A 19,419-nucleotide genomic window follows, 5' to 3' on the forward strand; every position below is an offset into this window, starting at 1 on the left:
AGGATACATGGAAAGCATCCTAAGAGGATGCAATGTAGCAGGATCACTCCCTCCTGTACAAAATTTGTGAAGAAAGGTGAATGCAGGAATTACAGCCATGTCAGGCTGAACAAGAAAGTGTCCAGTGTAGGGCTATGCATTGGGATTTGTAGTTGCAATAAATAATTACTTTTCTTGGCTTCTCAGGGCAGTTTTACTAACAGGCAGGCAGTAACCAGGTCAGATGAGATACTCTTCTCCAGGAGATGAACAGTTGATAAATCCCACTGCATGGAGGCATACACTGAGGCTGAGGGTCTAATATACAATGCTGAACAGTGAGACATGGTTGAGATAGCACCACTTGGGTGCTCCTGGCCACCAGACCCCCTGAGCTTCTAACAGCAGTGATAAACGAGGGGATAACTTCAGACAAAGGGGGGCAAAGCCCAAGTTCCCCCATGAACTGTGTCTCTAACAAATCGCTCACTCAGTGTCTAAGATTAGCTCTTTCTGGCAGCTCCAGCAGATGCAGCTGCTGGGTAAATTTAGACCCTTAGTGAATGGGTTATTTTCTCACCCAGAGTATCCAAGTCAGGAGGGCAATGCAGAGTCACTGGGCTTTGCCATGTGAGTCACTCACTTCAACACCAGGAGGTGGGTGACTCTGTCCTCCCGGACACCGAGGGACCTGAGCTGAGTCACCCACAGAGACAGAGCCTTTGGTCTCGGCAGCTTAGGGTGGCTTCAGCTGCGCGAGGACACCCGTATGGAGGAGAGGCGTTGAATTTTACCCTGGAAGGAAGCACACGATGTCATAGCTGTTTTGGTGGTAAAAAATAAATCTGAAATAATGGAGATGCCAAGAAACATCTACTGAAGGTCCAGCAGCAGACCTGTGTTAGAAAGTGATGTGCCTGGCAGCTGAAGAGGGTTTGGGGATGTGCCTAGAGATGCCACCAAGGCACAATATCTGCCCTTAATTCCAACATGTTTGGTCGAGTTCCCAGAAATAAAAAACAACGTGGCTTCTAACTCAAAAACTACATGGATGACAGTATGATGGCAGTAGGCCTCTGATATTTCACCAGTACGAAGGTGAAGTCAAAATAAAGGTGAATATGAATTGAGCTGCAGCCAAACCTTCAATGTGGTGATGCCACTGAGGTGGATTTCTGTTAAACTCTTGTGTCACTATTAGGGGTGGGAGGTGAGGACCTGCACACAGATCCTTGTGTCTCTCAGCTCTGATGGCAGGGTGTCACCTACATTACAGCAGCATAACAGTGATGAGCGACAGGCACCACAGATGTCCAACATTTATTTACTACATAAATAAATGACATTTATCAGGGACTTCACAAATTACTTTGGCAGAGCTGAAAGCTGGCTAGGAACCAATCCTGTTTCATCCATAGGGAAGCCAGAATACCAGCACCAAGCATCTCAACCCACATTGCAAAGTGGTCCAGACTCTGCCCTCACCAAACATCACCATAACTCAGACATAAGGCCACTGAAAGTTACTCTAAAGTGCAAGAGAGACAGAGCTATTTTTCAGTTAGTAACTCGCCTTTTCCCCAAGGCACTGTGTACATTTATTCAATGCGCTCCCTATGCAGTGTCCCAAAGTCTGTTTCTCCAAGGAGGCTATCGTGGGCTTTCCCTCCACCACCCAGCCCCAAGTCACTGCCCTTCATTCAGGGTCTTTCTCCTTTGGCTGTACGTATGTGTGTGCTCATTCAGCCATGCAGTCACGGGCTTAGGCTGTGTGCACTGAAGTCAGTTGAGTAAAGGGATGGATGGCTGGAGATGAGCAAGAGTTGGCTACAGCATCTTCTATTCCACAGCCATGGGTAGGAATGTGAGTTTAAATCTTTGTCCATGGCATGTAAAAAAGGCAAGTGGGATTTGGTTTGAGTCCCAGGACACATATCACAGCAGGATGGTTGTGGTGGCCACATTGGTCTCGGACCCAGCAGTGGAGAGCTCTTTGGGTCTGAGTTGGGGCCTGGGGACCAAGCAGTTGTGTTTCTTCGGCACGCCCGCTCCCCAGGCGATGTGTACACAACGCGCGATGGCTGTGAAGCAGGTATGGCTCCTGCACTCTCATTAACTATGCCTGACGTTGGCACTAAATAATTTTTTTCAAGACATTTAGCACTGAAGGGACCTGTTTTGCAGAGATTGTAACAGCTATCACTCTGCACAACTGACAGTGGTGGGGAGATAATTGCCCTTCAATGTGCCATTCCTGGTCCTCCTTCCCTTTGCTATAAAGACTGTACTTATTAGCCTCTTGGTAGGTATAGATCATGCTGAACCATTTCACACTCCTTACTGCACAACCATAGACGCTGACCGCTTCTTGTGGTGAAGGAAACATGGGATGCTTGGGCTGGAAGTGACCTGGAGATGGTCTGCTCAGAGCAGGCTCAGCACCGGCTAATTCCTTTCTCATAGCTGTGTGTCTGGCCCACCCTAAAACCTCCAGCCATGGGACCTGGAGAGTCTCCTCTGGGAGACGTGGGCCATGGGTCCTGCGGGAGAGCCGAGTGCTGGTGGACCAAGTGTTATGGGAAGCAGGAGGTGAAATCTTTAGGTCTGCACAATGTCAGAGGGTCAGAAAAATGATGGGGATGACTCTTTCTGGCACTAAAGAAATGTCCTGGGAGCCTGCCTCAGCAGTCTGCCACGCATGGGGAGCCTGAGAAACGCCCACTGTTTCTTATAGAAAATCTTTCCTGCAGCACTGTGTCATATAGAAAATCTTTTCTGCAGCAATGGGGTAATCTGCACCTTCCAGGTGATTTCTGCATGGGTGAGCTACAGCAGTCCGATTGTCAGGAGTGCTTGGAGAGCCCTTGCCAGTGTCTGGCCTGGCAGTGGTGGCAGGAGGGGAGATGAGGCTTTGGGACAAGCCCCTTCAATGCCTCCCTCTACTCCGCCTTTGCTTTGTCACACTTCTCCTCCTCGATGGCCAGGATGCGCTCACGCTCTTTGATCAGCTGCACTCCACAGTATGTGATGAACCAGATGGACAAGGTGCTGACAGGGAAACCTAGAAAATGGAGGGAGACATGGTCATCTTGCTGTACCTGCTTGCCTAGCAGGGCCAGCTCTTCTCCAGCACTGCTGTGTCTCAGGAGGATTTGAGAGGTCCCACAAGTTCACGATGGCCAACAACGTTTTCCACTGTGGATCCAGCCCTACAGCTTCACTGAGAAAAGAGAAAAATTCCCAGAATCAGACTTTAGATGAAGTGGTGGCTGAACTCACAAAGGCATCATGGGCCACGGTTAATGTGGGAACATGCTGGAGTGGCTTTGAGCACTCCCTTACCTCCAAAACTCCTTCTGCCATCCAAGTTCAGACTTAGTGGTTGACTTTCTGCCCATTCAACCTGCCCATGTCCATCGTTGTTCAGCACTGTGACCTTCTGGAAGATTTGTGCCCCACTGATGCTGAGGGTCAACCCCAGCCTTGTCCCATACCTAATGGGGACACAGTGTGTGCCCAGAAAACACATGTTTTTGTCACCTAGGTAAGTGACTGAGAGCCAGGAGCTCTCCCTCCATTTGGGAAGGGTCTGACGGCATTTGTAACCATGAGTCTGGTATCCACAGCAGAGGGGAGACACAGGTTTTGTACCTGCTAAAACAGGACCTCTGAAATGAATAATGCAACCAGCAAAAGCCAGCTAGCTCAGCGGGCAGGCATTTCTGGCACACTGAGCCCAGAGCGTCACATTATCCATTTCCTATGCCAGCCCCGTCCCAGAGGGGGCTGAAGGATGTGGGCTCCTGATGGCTATTTATACCCTGGGCTGCTCAAGAAGACTTCAAAATAGTGCCATCATCCACTGATTTAAACTGTACAGATCAGGTTCATTAGGAGCCTACGACAAGGATTTGTACCTGTCACCTTCAGGTTGACGCAGGAGCAACTGCTAAAGCAAAAGGAGCTTTCTCCAGCAATGGGACCATTTCACAACCCACCTTGGTGGGGCAAATGTGACCTTTGTGTTGCTGCAAGGAGTCTAAATCACAGCGGCAGGCTGTGCTAGGAGCTGTACAAGCACACCTGGAAGGCAGCTCATACCCCAGAGAGCTCACACAAGAAGGATGGGAGCTAAGAAACAGCTTCCTGCACTTTTTGAACAATAATGAAGAGCCTTGAGAGCAGCCACGTAACAAGCCAGGGCACCAAGAGGACTTGGAAGTCCCAGTTCTCAGCTCCCCTACCAGTGTCACCCCATTAAGACAAGGGTGCCTTGATGGGGAAGGCTGGTAGCACCTTACCCGTCAGAAGGAGTCTTTTGGTGACCAGAAGTGCAAACTCCAGGCTGTTGAGGGCTAGGATGTTGTAGAGGACGATGGCCCAGAAATTTGCTGCCCCAAAAACTGCCCTAATCCGTCGAGACATGGCCGCTGGCATTTTGGCCTGTGGAGGGGAGAAGAGCAGAGAGTGAGAAAAAACCATGGCTGTAAGGAAAGGGGATGCACTGGTTCAACTCTAGCCAAACTCCAGCTTGGATGACAGAGGCATAGGCAAAAATTAGAGCAGCCTTTAGTGTCTCTGGGATGAAGAATCATAAGGACAAGTCAAAACTTCTGCTCTGCTACTGGACTCAGATGCATTTGGGACTCTGGACTGGTGTTTCAAGGTCCCATGAGCAGGGGCAAGATGTTATGCATGGTTTCAAGCTAATTGTAAAGGGCTGAGTACTGCTCTCTTCATCTGTTGCCTTGGGTAAGCCATTCCTCAAGACAGATGGATGCTGTTGTATACCATGATTATTATTAGCCCTATGAGCAAATCACTCCCAGCTCCTGTTAGAAATTGTTTCTTAGGAATTAAAAAAAAAAAAAAAAAAAAAAAAAAAAAAAGAGATAACTGAAAACTAGTGACGGCAGCAGAGTGAAATTGTCACTGGCACATAATCCTCAGGAGCAGCTGCTGCGTGTGGAGTGGGGAAGTGTTTTCTAGCAATCTTCAAAGAGCACGATGAATCCCCAGGCCACTTAGTGCTGAGAATTGCGGTGCCGCAGGGAAGGAGATTTCACTGCCTGCAAATGCTATAATCTGATTAGAAGTTCAATGAGGAGAGCAAACAGGAGGACTGGTCTCCGAAGTTTTTCTTCAAAAAGAGTCTACTGAATGAGTTTAGGACATCAGGACTTTAGGTTGGGCAAAACAAGCAACAGAATTGTTTCCAGGATGGAGTTTCCTAAGCTTTTCTTCCAATGTGTCCCCAAGGCACCTTGGTCCCAAACAGAGATGGGGCACTAAACTTTGGAGTGGTTTGAAAATAATTCATGCTAGTACCTAAACATTTGATTTTATCAGAAATCAGATCAAAACCACTCAGAATGCCAAGATGTTTTGCAGAAGAAGAACAAATCATTTCCATATGGAAATGTATAAACATTTTCCCACGGATAGACCTCAGATTTTGTGTCTGTCTGTAGTACTTTGATGCCTCCGTGGGGCTGCATTCCTTGTTCTCTTGGACCTCTATTTTTCCTCTGAAAGCTCTACACCCAACCTAAATTTCCCATGAAGCATCATAGGGGCAGATGTTAATTTGCTCTGGGTGGGTGACACAGTGTATAAAATGAAGGGTTACAGAGCACCAGGACTGTGCTTCCTTTTCACAGTTGACCACAGGAGAGATCTTCAGGTCTCCAGGCAGTATGCCTGGACATGGAGCTGCATGGCATCATCAAGGATGTTGCTTTTCAGTCTCAGCTGAAAATGGATCTTGTATAAACAAGTTTGAGCTCTGTACAGTCATGGATGTTTTCCAGCAGCGGATTTGGCCCCAGATCCATTGATCTTCCCCCATCCACTCGCAGCCCAACTCCTCACCTCCAGTTTGGCAAAGGGTTCCTGCTGGAAGAACTTCTGCACCCAGAGCTCAAAGTTGAGGCCAAAGCAGTTGAAGACAGACCAGATGTAAACGATCTCACAGGGCCCCAGCCACAGGGTGGTGACAGCAAAGGTAGCGATTGTGGCCATGAGCTCCTTCATGATGTTGTCGTGGTTCTCTCCAATGTGGTCATACACATACCTAACAGCCAAGGAAAGTGGTTGGTGCTCCCCATAATCAATGAGAGCCCTCTGGAGTCCCTCCTCCCACACTGACCCACCAGGAAAGATGTTTTGGCTGACAGCTTCTAGCAATAAAGTGATTTTCACTACAGTCCAGCTACATGTAGCTTGTTTTCCTCACAAACCTATAGCTCCTTAAGGACAAAATACCACCCTTTCCCCCTCTTGCAGGTAAGGGGTTGATAAAATGTGGGAATCCATAGAGCTGCAGGCTACCTCATGCTTGCTGGTGTACAGGATTTCAGCATGGAGGAGCCACCACCTTCAGTATAGGTTTGCTGGTGTTTAGTCATAGCTGAAGAGAGCTGAAGGGCTGAGGGAGATGTAGATGGAGCTCAGGCCACCCTTGTTACCCAGGATGTAGGAGACCTGGGCTCAATACCCCTTTCCTCCTCGTGGAATATGAACCTGACTCTTCCTCCCTTGAGGGAACGCTAAACCCACCAGACTTAAAGGGTTTTCTGGGACAGGACTCATTTCTGACTTTGGGGGAGGGCTGTTGCACTTTGTGGTAATTAATTCAATGGTCTTAGGGATAAACAGACCAAACATGACTTCATGCCTTAGTGGGATTCACCCAGAAGAGAGGACACCCCAGCTTTGGGATGAACAGCATTTAATGCTTCATTGTTACATGATGAAAGGGACGACCCTGAACCAGACTAGAGATGGTTGATTAGACACTTACTTGCACAGCCAGTCATTAATCCCTCTGTCAAAATGCCTAAAATGCAGATGATAAAAAGCACATTAGAACCATGTTCACAGCAGTTCTCCATGCTCCTTCCTGGAACAGGTCCCACTGCTGATGTGGTCATAACCTATCTTATCCATTGCTTCCTGCCCAAGAATATTTCCCTGGGCTATGGCCAGGTCTAGACTGTGGGTTCAGTATAGACTGTTCAGTGTAGGTAGTCTCCAACTTACAGACCAGCTGCTCAGAAGCACAGCCCAGACGTCCTCCCCTCCATGCACATTTCATTCAGGTCAAACATGCTGTCTCTCTTCATCAATGCGTGTGAGGTACTCACGTTTCTGCGAAGACGTAGAGCATGGTGATGCATTTCGGTGGCTGGGGTGGGTCTAAGTGGTCCAGTCTAGCAATGGTGTTGATGACCCCAAACATGACAGCAGCTTTCACCCAGTCGTACACCAAATTGGAGTAGGCCAAGCCAGCTGGAACAAAAATGAGAATTGAACTCATGAAGAGGAACACAGGATGTACCGACTTCAGGACTTTGGGGAACGTCATGTCCCTTCGGACCATGTAGTCTATTGCAATAAAAATATCATCAAGAGGACAATGCAATGATGTCTTGGACCAGCAAAACTTTTAAAACTAAGTAGCTTTTTAAGAAGCTTGAACTAAAGAACAATATTTTCTTGTGGTATTTGGGAGTAAACTGATTATTAGTCCGGTAGTTCAAGAAAGTCATAGAGATCTCATTTCTTCCAGCACAAGATCTTTCCTTCCCTCTAAGCCTTGTTAACCTATGACAAGCTCATCACAGTTCTGGACTCTGACCTTTGAGGTTTTATTGACACTTTCATCGAAATGCCCCCCACCACAGCTCCTTGTGGCCATAGATGTAACATTGATACTACAGCAGAGCCAGGGCCAGAATCTCTGGCTGGAGATGTATCTGACACTGGAAGATGAACCCTGCAGGAACAAACACGAGAGATTTCAAATTCCTATACAAACAGAAGCTGAAATGCCCCCATCTTGGTGGGATTCAGCTCACAGATTAAGGACAATGCAGTGCCTTGATGTAAGCTGTGCCTGAGCTCCCACTCTGGACAAGACAGATCTGGTCAATAAAGTCAGCAGAGCCTGTAGAGGAGTTCAGCTCCCTCTGGAGTAACACATATGTTTGGTCAGTCCACCAAGATCTCTTAGGGCACCCTAAATCAGTGCTAGTGCCATTCTAGCTGCATTAGGATTTTCTCCTGGCCTCCACCTGCCACTCTGGAGAGACATGGGGCTTCTCCAGCCCCTGTTTGCCCTGTGCCAGCCCCGTGTGGATGTCAGATACCCTATGGCATCTCAAGTGCTGCCATCAGATGTGTATGTGGCCAGCAGAAATCCTGCATCCAGCTGCCAGCTGAATGCCAGCACTGCTACCACTACTCATCCTAGGAGTTTGGCTTCTGGAGGTCCCTAGTCCAGCCCTGCCCAGAACACAGTCAATGTCAAATGGAGATCAGGTAGCTCTGGACCTTGTCCATTTAAGCATTGAATATCTCTGGTTTTGGAGAATATATAACCCCTTTGGGTCCCTCTTTCAATGTTTGACTTTTTCTTAGCATCATACAATCACAGAATGGTTTGGGTTGGAAGGGACCTCAAAAATTGTCTAGTTTCAACCCCCTGCCATGGGCAGGGACAACCTCCACTAGATCAGGTTGCCCAAAACCCCATCCAGCCTGACCTTGAACACTTCCAGGGATGGGACATCCACAGCTTCTCTGGGCAACCTCTGCCAAGGCCTCACCACCCTCTTTGTAAAAAAATTCATCCTTTAAACTAAATCTGCCCTCCTTCAGCTTCAGGCCATTCCCCCTTGCCCTACCACTCCATGCCCTTGTAAATAGTCCTTCTCCAGCTTTCCTGTAGCCCCTTTAGGGACTGGAAGGTGCTATAAGGTCTCCCAGAGCTTTCTCTTCTACAAACTGAACACCCCCCAATTCTCGCAGGCTTGTCTCCATAGGAGAGGTGCTCCAGGCCTCGGATCATCTTCATGGCCTCCTCTGGACTCACTCCAACAGGTCTTGTCCTGGGCACCCCAGAGCTGGATGCAATATTGAAGGTGGGATCTCATGAGAGCAAAGCAGAGGGGGAGAATCACTTCCCTCGAACTGCTGGTCATGCTTCTTTTGATGCAGCCCAGGACACAGTTGGCGTTCTGGGCTGCAAGCGCACACTGCTGGTTCATGTTGAGCTTCTCATCAACCAACACCCCCAAGTCCTTCTCCTCGGGGCTGCTTTCAATCCAGAGTCGTTGAATACCTCAGCCTTCTTCATAACCCAGGGTAACCAGGTCTCCCATTTCCTTCTGGAGAGGGCCCATGTTTTCCCTACTCTTCCTTTTATCACTGACATACCTATAGAAACTTTACTTGTTGCCTTTGATGTCCCTGGCCAGATTTATCTCTACCAGGGCTTTAACTTTCCTAACCTGATCCCTGGCTGCTCGGAAAATGTCTCTCTGTTTCCACCAGGCTACCTGCCCTTGCTTCCACCCTCTGTAGGCTTCCTTTTTGTGTCTGAGTTTGCCCAGGAGCTCCTTGTTCATCCATGCAGGCCTCCAGGTGTTTTTGTCAGACTTCCTCTTTGTTGGGATGCATCGCTCCTGAGCTTGGAGGAGGTGATTCTTGAATACCAACCAGCTGTCTTGGGCCCCTCTTCCCTCTAGGGCTTTGTCCTATGGTACTCTACCAAGCAGGTCCCTGAAGAGGCCAAAGTCTGCTCTCCTGAAGCCCAGGGCAGTGAGTTTGCTGTGTGCCCTCCTTGCTGCCCTGAGGATCTTGAACTCTGCCATCTCATGGTCACTGCAGCCAAGGCTGCCCTTGAGCTTCACATTCCCCACCAGCCCCTCCTTGCTGGTGAGAACAAGGTCCAGCATGGCACCTCTCCTCATTCACTCCTCTATCACTTGGAGGAGGAAGTTATCATCAAAGCATTCCAAGAACCTGCTGGATTGCTTGTGCCCTGCTGTGTTGTCCCTCCAACAGATATCCGGGTGGTTGAAGTCCCCCATGAGGACCATGGCTTGTGAACATGAGGCTGCTCTTGTCTGTCTATAGAAGGCCTCATCTGCTCAGTCTTCCTGGTCAGGTGGCCTGTAGCAGACCCCCCTCTATAATATGTCCCCTGTCCCTGCCCTCCCTTTAATCCTGATCCATAAGTCATTGACATAGAGGGCGACACCCTCTCCTCGTCTCCCCTGCCTGTCCTTCCTTAACAGCCTGTATCCTTCCATTCCAACACACTAATCACAGGAGCCATCCCACCACATCTCCATGATGGCAATAAGATCGTAGCCCTGCATGCATGTGCACGTGTCTCACTCCTCTTGTTTATTCCCCACGCTACATGCGTTTGCATATAGCAATGGGTCTTGCTACACCTTGTTCATTGTGTCCTGCTTCTTCCCTGCCAGCCTCCAAGAAGAGTTCACCTTCTCTACAACTCTCCTTTAGGTAGTTGAAGACAGCAGCTACAAATCCCCTGAGCTACCTTCTGTACAACTGACACCCTGTGGCCATTTCAGTGGCTCACAAACAGCCATAATGGGTGGCCACCTGTGAAGGCATCTGAGATACCAAATGTTTCTCTTTCAATAGCATGGGGCTGACATTTGGAGGTTCTGAGCTCCCTTCCAGTCCAAACAAAGGAAATGGGAACGGCTTGGTACTCAGCATCTTCAACCCCAAGCCAAACAATTCATTGCACAACCCTATGAGTGTGTCAAACCAATGCCACCTGACAGACCCCAGCCCTGTCACATTGTGGTTAGGAAGAAGAGGAGCTTTACCCAAACCTGTCCAACATAGGCGTTGACTAGGCCTCTTAATAGAGATGGACAGAGATCTGAATCGCTCATCTCTACCTTGAAGATGAGTACGGATGTGAGCGTGTCCAAGCATGGCCACTCACCCAAGGACCAATCGGAGAGGCGGTTCATGAACTTCAGGTCAGAAGGAAGGGTGAGGATATAGAAGAAGTGTAAGAAGATGTCCACAGCAATTATGGCCCCCACGTGGAGGAGAGCATGGACTCGGATATTCTTCATCTCGTCATCTTTGCGTCTCAGCTCTCGGGTGCTCACCTGCCGGGATGGCAAACCAGGAAAGGGCTAAGCTGAGAGGATGGGCAGCATGTTCCTCCATCCAGAGAAATGGTCAAAGTCCAAATGGGGACTCAACATTTTCCTTTAGAAATCACACCATGGACTGCATTGCCCAACTGTCCATTGATTAAGGAAGACCCAAGGGACTAGCTCAGGTGAACACATCCACAAGGAGCAGGACACGTCCCACCCACAGCATCCCCCCAACACCCCAGCCTCAGTGCTGAGCACGGCAACAATGTACCTCCTGGATCGCCCACCTAGCAAAGGCTGTTCCCATCACTGGGGTTTCCAGAAGAGCAGGCACATGGTGTGACACAGCAGTGACAGGTCTGGCTGCACCTAAGGGACCCTAGGTGCAGTGAAAACCGTACTGACCAGGGAGGTGGGGGTTATGCTCTTTCTGCAAGGATGTGTTCAGAAAGTCAACTTTGCTTAAGGGTGGCCCCTTGCACAGGACAATAAGGGGGAGCAAATTCCCATACCCATCACACCTACATGATACCACAGCCTGCAGGGAAGGACATCTGCATGCCCAGGAGAAGCTGGGAGCAAGGCTGGAGTCTCTCCCACCTGACAGCTCTGCCAGGACCAGATGCCTATCTTTGGCCAGGGTTATCTGGGAGGAAGAGGAGGATGACTGATGGTGTCTGAAGCTTCTTCTGCAGACACCTGCTGTAAATGAGAGGGAGAGCTGCTCGAGGGGCCATCCTGAATCAGCTGGGACCTGATCAATGGGGATTTTGTCCCTGCTGTGTCCTGTACAAACAGGGGCCGGGCTTTGCCTCCAGGAGCTGTCATGTCTCTGGCCATTGTAATATGAAAATCATCAGAGCAAGCTTTCAGGATTACACTGGGCAGACTGATGTCCTCGCTTCCCTGCATCGCTGTAAAAATTGCTGCTGTATTCAAAATCCTCTTATGTTTCTTACTTTCCCTTTATTCCCTGAGAGAGGTGGGAGCGCTCCCAACATAATCTGCAGGCTGCCGCACCAGCCCCGTCATCAAATCCAGATGATTCCTGAGAATTAAAGCCTTTGCCAGATTTTTTCATGTCTGTTATATGCCAAGTGCTTTAAGGATACAAAGAGGCCACTAGGCTCTGAGCTGAAGGAGAAGCTGAAAGAGGACAAGCTCTGGCATGGAGACACGCGAGACAACATGGGGACCCCATTTCCCACCCATCTCCATGTCTGTGCATGGTGGCAGTACTCTGCCACCACCCCTTTGGGATCAGGGCTATGTTCCCCACATCCCCAGCCCTACAGAACTGAATTAGATCCCCTCATCCTAGCAAGGAAGATGCTTTTCAGCTGGAATGGGGCTGGCCAAGCCCTGGTACTGATGAGTTCCCACCATACATGGGGGTGCAAGGGCTCCACCAGGACATAGCACCAGTAGGAGCCAAAGAAACAGATCCGTTCCCTAACTGGACCATACACCCCACCCTGGGGAAGGGAGTCCATCTGCCTGCCCCCGTAATTGCTGTTGGGTAATTAGGAATTCACCTCTGCAATTAGCTGCAGCTCCAGCAGTGCAGGGGGGGTAGCTAGCCAGGAGATGGCAGTGGTGGCTAGGCCAAGACAGGACCCCTGGCCAGGGCATGGGAAGGGGATTGGGGACTTACTCCTTGTGCCTTTGGGGGTGAGCATTTTAAGCAGCAGAGGGGGGGAATGCTCATTAAGTGGCTATAATCATCATGGTTTGGAGCTGTGCAAAAGGAACAGGACCCTCCAGATCAAGCCTTGTAGGGGTGGTGGGAGTTCAGGTCTTGGAGACATCAGCAGCTTAATGCCCTGGTTTATAGATACCTGGTTGCAGTGTTAGAAGCATCTCATAGGAAAGACTGATGGAAACTGGGGAAGGAAGAGGAACATGGTGTGAGGAGGGCAGCCCAGGGCGCTGCACCCGCTCCAGAGGGGCTTGGACAGTGGGGCTGCCGGAGCTATGCTTGCCTGGACTTCAGCCTGACAGATAAGACACAACCGGAAAGATGAAGCCTTAGGATGAAACATTTCTTCCAGCAACCTGGGGAGAAGAACCCGGCTGGGTCCTGGTCATTCCCAGTGCTTGTCTGCTGAGAACGGGGTGCTGGTGGACCTAATGCATATGCACTGTGAGCATTGCTCACGGGGTATGATATCAGAGCTGACCTTGTGATCTTCAGGATCAAATGCTATAAAAGTCCGTTTAAATAGATCCTGCAAGACCCAAGGGATCGCAATCTTGCACTCTCATCCTTGCAGCATACAGCATGACATTGTTAATGCCCCAGGTGAACCAGCTAGCAAGGAGTAGGACTTGGACTGGGGCTCATCCTACTCCCTGGAGGAAACGAGACCAGTGCAGACCCTTTCTTAGGCAACCACTACCAGCCCAAAGTTGGAGAGAAGATGCTGGGCTGGGTGGATCTTTGGTCTCCTCCTCACCGGGGAGGCTCTGGCTGCTCTTCCCTGCCCTGGGCTGTTTTTTCTTCTGAATTCACAAATGTTTTTTTCCGAAACGCTCTTGCACCCAGACATCAATTGGGGTCCAAAAATTCAATGTAGCTTTTCTTCTTTAAAAGGAAACAAAGGGATGGTGACAATTCTTCCCAGCACCATTGCTGACCAAGCAAGAGGTCCTTCCCTTAGCAAGCAGTACCAGTTTGCTTTGATGACCAAGGTTGATCATTGGTGTAAAGGGGTGGGAAGATGGTGTATTGGAATGGGAAGAGTGGGGAGGGAAGAGCACTTTGAGCACTGCTGTTTGGCTTGATCTTTGGATGTAAAACAGCCACAGAGATTGGGCTGTCCCAGCCTAGGCTTCTGCTGATGTTTTCCAGGACTGTTTGGTATCTGCTCTTCAAAAAGTCCCCTTGGTTCTGTGTGATACAGACAAAGACTTGGGGCACCAGGGTATTTCATGGGGAGCAGGGGAAGCCCCTCCTTGTTGAAACAGAGCCTTCCACCCAATCTTACTCATTTCTAGAGAAATAACTTCATCTTAAGAAACACAGACCAACTCCATAAATTCATGCTCCTTGGGCTAACAAGCCGGATGGAAACATGAGACTTCCCTTGCTCTCACAGCCACCAGCATGCAGAGGTCCCATGGATGGGCACCACATGTCTGGCTCTCACCACAGCCTCCTAGCACCACACAGTGGGTCAGCATGGAGCTGTGCATGGAAATTGGGGCACTGAGCCGTGCAGGTGTTCAGCAAGAAAGGACACGAGCTGAACCGTCCCCTCCTCATCCCAGCATGCTGCTTTCACCACAGCAATGTCTCTCCTCCTGTACTGATCAGTGGAAATGGCCAAAAACCCAAAAGGGAAGCTTAAAACCCCATCAGATTATGCCTTTTCCCACAAAAATCATGGCATCATTGTGCAGCCCTGACTATGGCCACAGACTCTACCTGACAACAAGACGCTCTATAACTGTTTGCACCTTCCCTGTGGCCAACAGTAGGGATTTTTGTAGGCACTAAACCCAAGCAAAGAAACTCAGGGAGAGGTCCTCCTCCAGCCCGGCCACAGGAGCACTCACCTGGGCATGGAACTGGTCAAACGTCATGACAGGCCCGAAGAAGAAGAAGGGGAGGTAGAAGTTGTACTTGAGGAGGTCAAAGATGGAATAGATGCCCTCTTTCCTCTCAGAGCTCTCGAGTGCAAAGCTCATGCAGCGCATGATGGTGAAGCTGCTTCCTCCATAGAAGAGGACATCTTGAAGATCAAAAGCTCCCGTTACAAACCCACTCTGGATGAGAAACAAAGAGTTATCACCAGGAACGTGGTGTCACTTCTGTGCTCTCTCGCTTTGTGGAGGACATCACTCCCGGGGCAGAAGGCAAAGCCTCTACTTATGCTCCAAACCCAATTGTCCCTGGAGCTAATGAGCCTTGCTGTTGGAAGGAGAAAACTGGGGCTTGATTTCCTAGCTGGCTTCTGCATCTCAGAGGAGCTGGATAGTGGTAGATCCTCTTGGCCATGTCTTCACCAAGCAGCTGTGGGTCACACAGGCTTTGGTCTGTGGTGGGAATGTCACCCTGTGGCAGGGACATAATCCTCCCCAGGAGGTGAAGGAAAGCCAGCATGAGCCTGATGGAGAGGTGGGAGTGCGTTTCAGGAGGTAAGCAGCAGACAAGGACAGGCAGCACTGTCCTTCAGAGGGACTGAACAGCTTTATAAGGTCCTTCCTAGGCTTCTCTCCACTCACCAGTGAGAGAAAGCCTTAACTGGGCAGAGACCTAAGAGACAGGCACAGGCATCATTGAACCCATCCCAGCACTTTTACAGGTGGGGAAACCGAGGCACAGGGCAGGAACACGTCTTACCTGGCTGACAAGCTGTTGCCTGAGCAGCAAGGAGGACTCGGGTGTCCTGAGCTTTGGCCCAGCGTGAAGCCACCAAAACACAACATAGCCCCCATGGGGTTATTCCCAAGCTCAGCGGCACAACAGTCCTCTCCCTCTCAAACCCTGTGGGAGCTCTGACACAGCCAGGAGAATTCCCCAGGGTTTGGGGGTGCCCCGGGATCCCTCCCTGGGGATAAACCCAAGGAGAGGGACTCAAGTGGGCTGGAAATGAGGTAGACAGCTGGTCCGAGTCAGCACCTACCTGCCAGGAGCTGAATGGCTCCACCTTGAATGAGGCGAGACAGCAAAGCCCAGCCACATAGCAGAGCCACTTCTGCTTGGCCAGCGCAACAGAGTAGAGGACAAGGCAGTGAGAAAGGATGATCATCAGGTAGACGAGTCCCATGCTGCCCAGCACGGCCAGGATCCCATAGAGCATGTACACCACAGCCCGGTGCTGCGAGAAGAGAGCGGCCCCGACCCGTGGTCAGCTTGGTGAAAGCCCCAACCCTGCTCCCCCCATCCTAGAACGTCTCCTAAGCCCCCTCCACAGATCCCAGGTCACCCTGGTGCTTTCAAATCCATCCCTCCACATCCCTGGCTCACCTGTGGCACCGCCATGGAGCAGATCTTGCCAAAGAGGACATGTCCTGAGAGGGCGAAGATGATGACGTTCCTGAACGAGGTGAACCACATCACCCACTCGAAATCAGCCACGTCCTGCAGGAGCAGCACCGGGTACCTTACTGCCCCCAGCCCTCACATCTCTGCCCCAACACCCATCTGGAGGGGAAACCACACAACTTTCAGAGCCTTTTCTTCCCATTTTCCACCCAATGGCTCCTGAGCACTTCAGCTTGGTCATAAAACCCCAGGGAAGACACGCAGAGGTTGCCTGCCTCGCTGCGCACAAAGCAGAGCATCCACTGCGCTGCAGGGCTGATCTTTTCATGACTGCTTCTTTAGGGAGAAAAATATGAGTCACGTGGACTTTGCAAAAGTGTGTCAGCAGCAGAAAACCAGCTCTGCTTCTCCAGCGGTCAGCACCGACCGTATCACCGGTAGCTAGAAAAGACCGAGTCCTTCCTCCGCTTACCATCTTCCTGCCGAAGTAGTGCCAGCCCGGCTTTATGCCGTCCCGAAAGGCCTTTCTGTTCATGCTGTCTGCAAAAGAACCAAAGTGACGGGCAGAGAAACAGCTCTGGGACACGGGGTCCGGGTTTCAGCAAGGCAGGGAGACTTCCTCACTGTGATGATGAGCCATCAGGGCTCAAACACCCCATCCCAAAAGCGCCTCATTCCTATGGATAACCATAGGAGTCAGGAACCTCAACTCTTTCCGCACGACTCCCCAGCAAAGCCTTTGGGCAGTGCCACATCCCAGAGACCCCTGACTGATCCCACGTAATTTTCATTTATTTGGGTTTTCAGGCAAAAAAATTGGGAACCAGCCCTATGTAGGCAGGGTAGTTGCCTGTTGCGGGCACTGGCCGGAGAGCTGAGACATGCCATGCCCTGAGCCATGGAAATGGAGACAAGAGGGTAACCAAGCAAAAAGGCAAAAAAATCCTTTTTGAATTCTTGCAAAGGATTCCCAAGTTGTTCTCTGCAAAAATAAAAGCCAAGGATCTGCTGCTGGTATTGACAGCCACCTTACATCCATCCTCCCTCCCAGGACCCCCTCCCTCCACAGGGGATACGATGGGGAGTGTTACCTCTAGATGCTTCAAAGATCCCGCTGCCGCTGTACACCACGGCACACGTCACGGCGAGAGCGTAAAACCCCAGTTCGTAGCTGGGGAGCATTGTTTTCACCCCCATGGCGGCAGGTTAGCACCCCAGCTGCTGTGGGGGATCCAGACCTGGGAAAGAGGAGGAGGAGAGAAGGAAAAAAACCCCAAGGGTGAGGTCTCACTTGCCACCCCACCTCTCAAGCACCCTAAATTGTTGCTGTTTCTCAGCAGCTCTGCTTTGTGGGCTTCCTTGAAGGCTGGTAGCTAAAGAGAAGGAGAAGATGGTATCACCTGGAGCTGATCCCTGGGTCACAACTCAGGTGTGGGGAGCCAGGCTGCTGCTGAGTCCTGCTGCAAAACCAACCCAGGAGCCAGGCACTGGGGGCAGCTCAGCCGGGTGGTCCTGCGAAAGGGCTTTTCCCCGAAATTTGCATCCATCCCAATGTTCAGAGATGCTCTGGAACACCAGCCACCTAGGATGGGGTTCCTCCAGCGTGTCTCTGATGCCCTCCCCCAATCCTAACTGGATCCTTGGAGGGCATCCAGGATAGAGCACAAAGATGCCTGTGCTGGAGGGGATGTGATGGGATGCTCCTACACCCCTGCTCACCTTCTGCTGCGGTTTTGCCCAACCTCGAGCTTTCGGGGGGCTCCTAAAGCCCCGTGGCCCCAAACTGCTCCCAGCCACGAGCCTTAGCACCCCGCAGGCATGGCTGACCCCCCCCCCCCCCCCCGGCCGCTCTGCCCAGCGGCATCGGCAGGGCTCGGGGGATGCCGACGTTCAACTCCGCAATTAGCCCTGGACTAATTACTCCTGCCAAGGCTAATTAACCCCGGGGCGACGTACCCTTCAGGCCGCCCCGAGCTCTGCAGCCTCCCGGCTGCGTGTCCGGCAGCTGCTAAAAACGCAGCCGGTGTGCGGGGGGGGGGAGAGGGCATCCTCCTCCGGTACTCATCCTCCTCCTCCGGCACTGCCACCCACCCGTGGACATCCCCCGCGGGTGGGCGCAACCCCCCGCGACGGCGCGGGGCTCTTTGAAGGGAATGAGGAGCGTAACCCTGCTTTTAGGCAACAGTAAAATGCGACCCGGTCACCCTCTGCTTTCGCATCTGCATCGCAAAGCTTTTGCCGTGGGTGCTTATTTCATTTCTATTTATTATAAATTTTTTTTTTTTTTTTTTTTTTTTTTGGTCACTGAATTTTATAAGAGCTGGGGGAAGAAGGGGGGGTCGTTGGCAGCGATGCGAGGTGACCCCATCTTCCCCTTTGCCCGGCGGGAAGGGTGTTCTCCCGGGCTGGGCACTGCCCCGGGGGGGCGGGGGTCGCCCCGCGGCCGCTCCCCCCCGTACGGAGCCGCTGCGGACGGGCGCGCTGCCGCCGCCCTGCGGTCCCCCTGCGGCGGGAGGGCACTCGGGGAGATGGCTTTCGAGAGTCTTTTTTTTTCTCCTTTCCTTACTTTTCAAGGCTTTTCTTTTCTTTTTTTTTTTTTTTTTTTTTTTGGGGGGGGCGGGGGGGGGGGGGGGAAGTGCAAGACCACCCCGCAAATGAGCCGGGTCGAGGCCGTTCACGGCCCCCGGTTGCCGCTGGGGACCCTGCGGTGGGCGAGGGGTGCTGGCGGGGGGACCCCTCGGATAATTTTTAACTCTCTTCCCGGGCTGTCGAGTCAGGTGCATCGGGGGGGGCCCAACACAGCCCCCCCCCCCCCCCCCGCCCCTCCCCAGCTCCGAACCACCGCGGAGCAGCAGCATCCTCATCCCCCCCCCCCCCCCCCCAGCTCCTCTCCGCCGCCCCCAGAGGTGACAAAAAGCCTCGGGACTGCGGGAACAGCGTGTTGGCCCCCCCCCCCCCCCCCCCCCCCCCCCCCCCCCCAGCCCCCCATCGCTCCCCGCTACTGACCTTGAGCCCCGGGGCCGCGGGTGGAGGTGGGCGAAGGTGCGGGGATCCAGCGTCCGGCACCGCGACGGGGGGCGGCAGGAGGGGGGGGAACAGGGGGTGGGGGGCAAAAGGGACGAAAGGTTTTGGGGGCAGTTGGCCTGCCCTACAGCATCTCTCAGCCCGGCTTGCGGGGGGCGGTCGGGTGTATTTTTGGGCTGCCGTCCCCCACTTTGCCCCCGGAGGAAGTTTGGCCGGGAGTGGAGTGGAGCAGGCGGGAGGTATTTTTATTTTAGAGCAGCACTGCAGAGGGGGGCTGGTTCAGGAGCTGTCTGTCACGGCAGCTGCTGGAGAGGACCTGTGCTGGCTGCCAAAGCTGTCCCCGGGCCAGGGAACGCGGCCACGGGAGCCCCGGGGCACGGCAGCCCCCACGCAAGGACCGGTTCCCTCCCAGGGGTGTTTCGGTGCCCCTCTTTGAGCCCGGCAAGGGAGGGAGTAGCCTCCATCATCTTGTGCAGGAGGGGAGGC

General features: G+C 51.9%; 1 protein-coding gene across 2 annotated transcripts; it reads right to left on the bottom strand.

Annotated features, from left to right (window-relative positions):
• Window positions 1-1,269: 1,269 nt before the first annotated feature.
• On the bottom strand, window positions 1,270-19,134 carry HHATL (hedgehog acyltransferase like). 2 transcript variants are annotated; one of them, XM_075747162.1, is made up of 12 exons: window positions 18,916-19,134; window positions 17,001-17,147; window positions 16,382-16,449; window positions 15,892-16,005; window positions 15,548-15,742; window positions 14,478-14,687; window positions 10,754-10,925; window positions 7,125-7,269; window positions 6,782-6,817; window positions 5,851-6,052; window positions 4,281-4,422; window positions 1,270-3,040 (listed from the first exon to the last, which is right to left on the bottom strand). In XM_075747162.1, exons 2-12 carry the CDS (start codon window positions 17,104-17,106, stop codon window positions 2,919-2,921), a joined length of 1,512 nt encoding a protein of 503 aa, XP_075603277.1. In that variant the 5' UTR covers window positions 17,107-17,147; window positions 18,916-19,134; the 3' UTR covers window positions 1,270-2,918. The 2 variants fall into 2 exon arrangements, with proteins under 2 accessions (XP_075603277.1, XP_075603278.1); XM_075747163.1 differs by lacking the exon at window positions 18,916-19,134 and having other exon boundaries at window positions 15,892-15,961; window positions 17,001-17,028.
• Window positions 19,135-19,419: the final 285 nt, after the last annotated feature.

Source organism: Balearica regulorum, chromosome 2 (genome assembly GCF_011004875.1).
Source record: "Balearica regulorum gibbericeps isolate bBalReg1 chromosome 2, bBalReg1.pri, whole genome shotgun sequence".
Taxonomy (NCBI): Eukaryota; Metazoa; Chordata; class Aves; order Gruiformes; family Gruidae; genus Balearica; species Balearica regulorum.

What these genes read in the sequence shown, in the direction of transcription:
- HHATL (XM_075747162.1), bottom strand. Translation starts at nt 17,106, where the DNA reads ATGGGGGTGAAAACAATGCTCCCCAGCTACGAACTGGGGTTTTACGCT. An exon ending in GATCTTTGAAGCATCTAGAG is followed by an intron (nt 16,450 to 17,000) that starts GTAACACTCCCC and finishes GTTCTTTTGCAG; the next exon opens with ACAGCATGAACAGAAAGGCC. An exon ending in GCTCCATGGCGGTGCCACAG is followed by an intron (nt 15,743 to 15,891) that starts GTGAGCCAGGGA and finishes CTCTTCTCGCAG; the next exon opens with CACCGGGCTGTGGTGTACAT.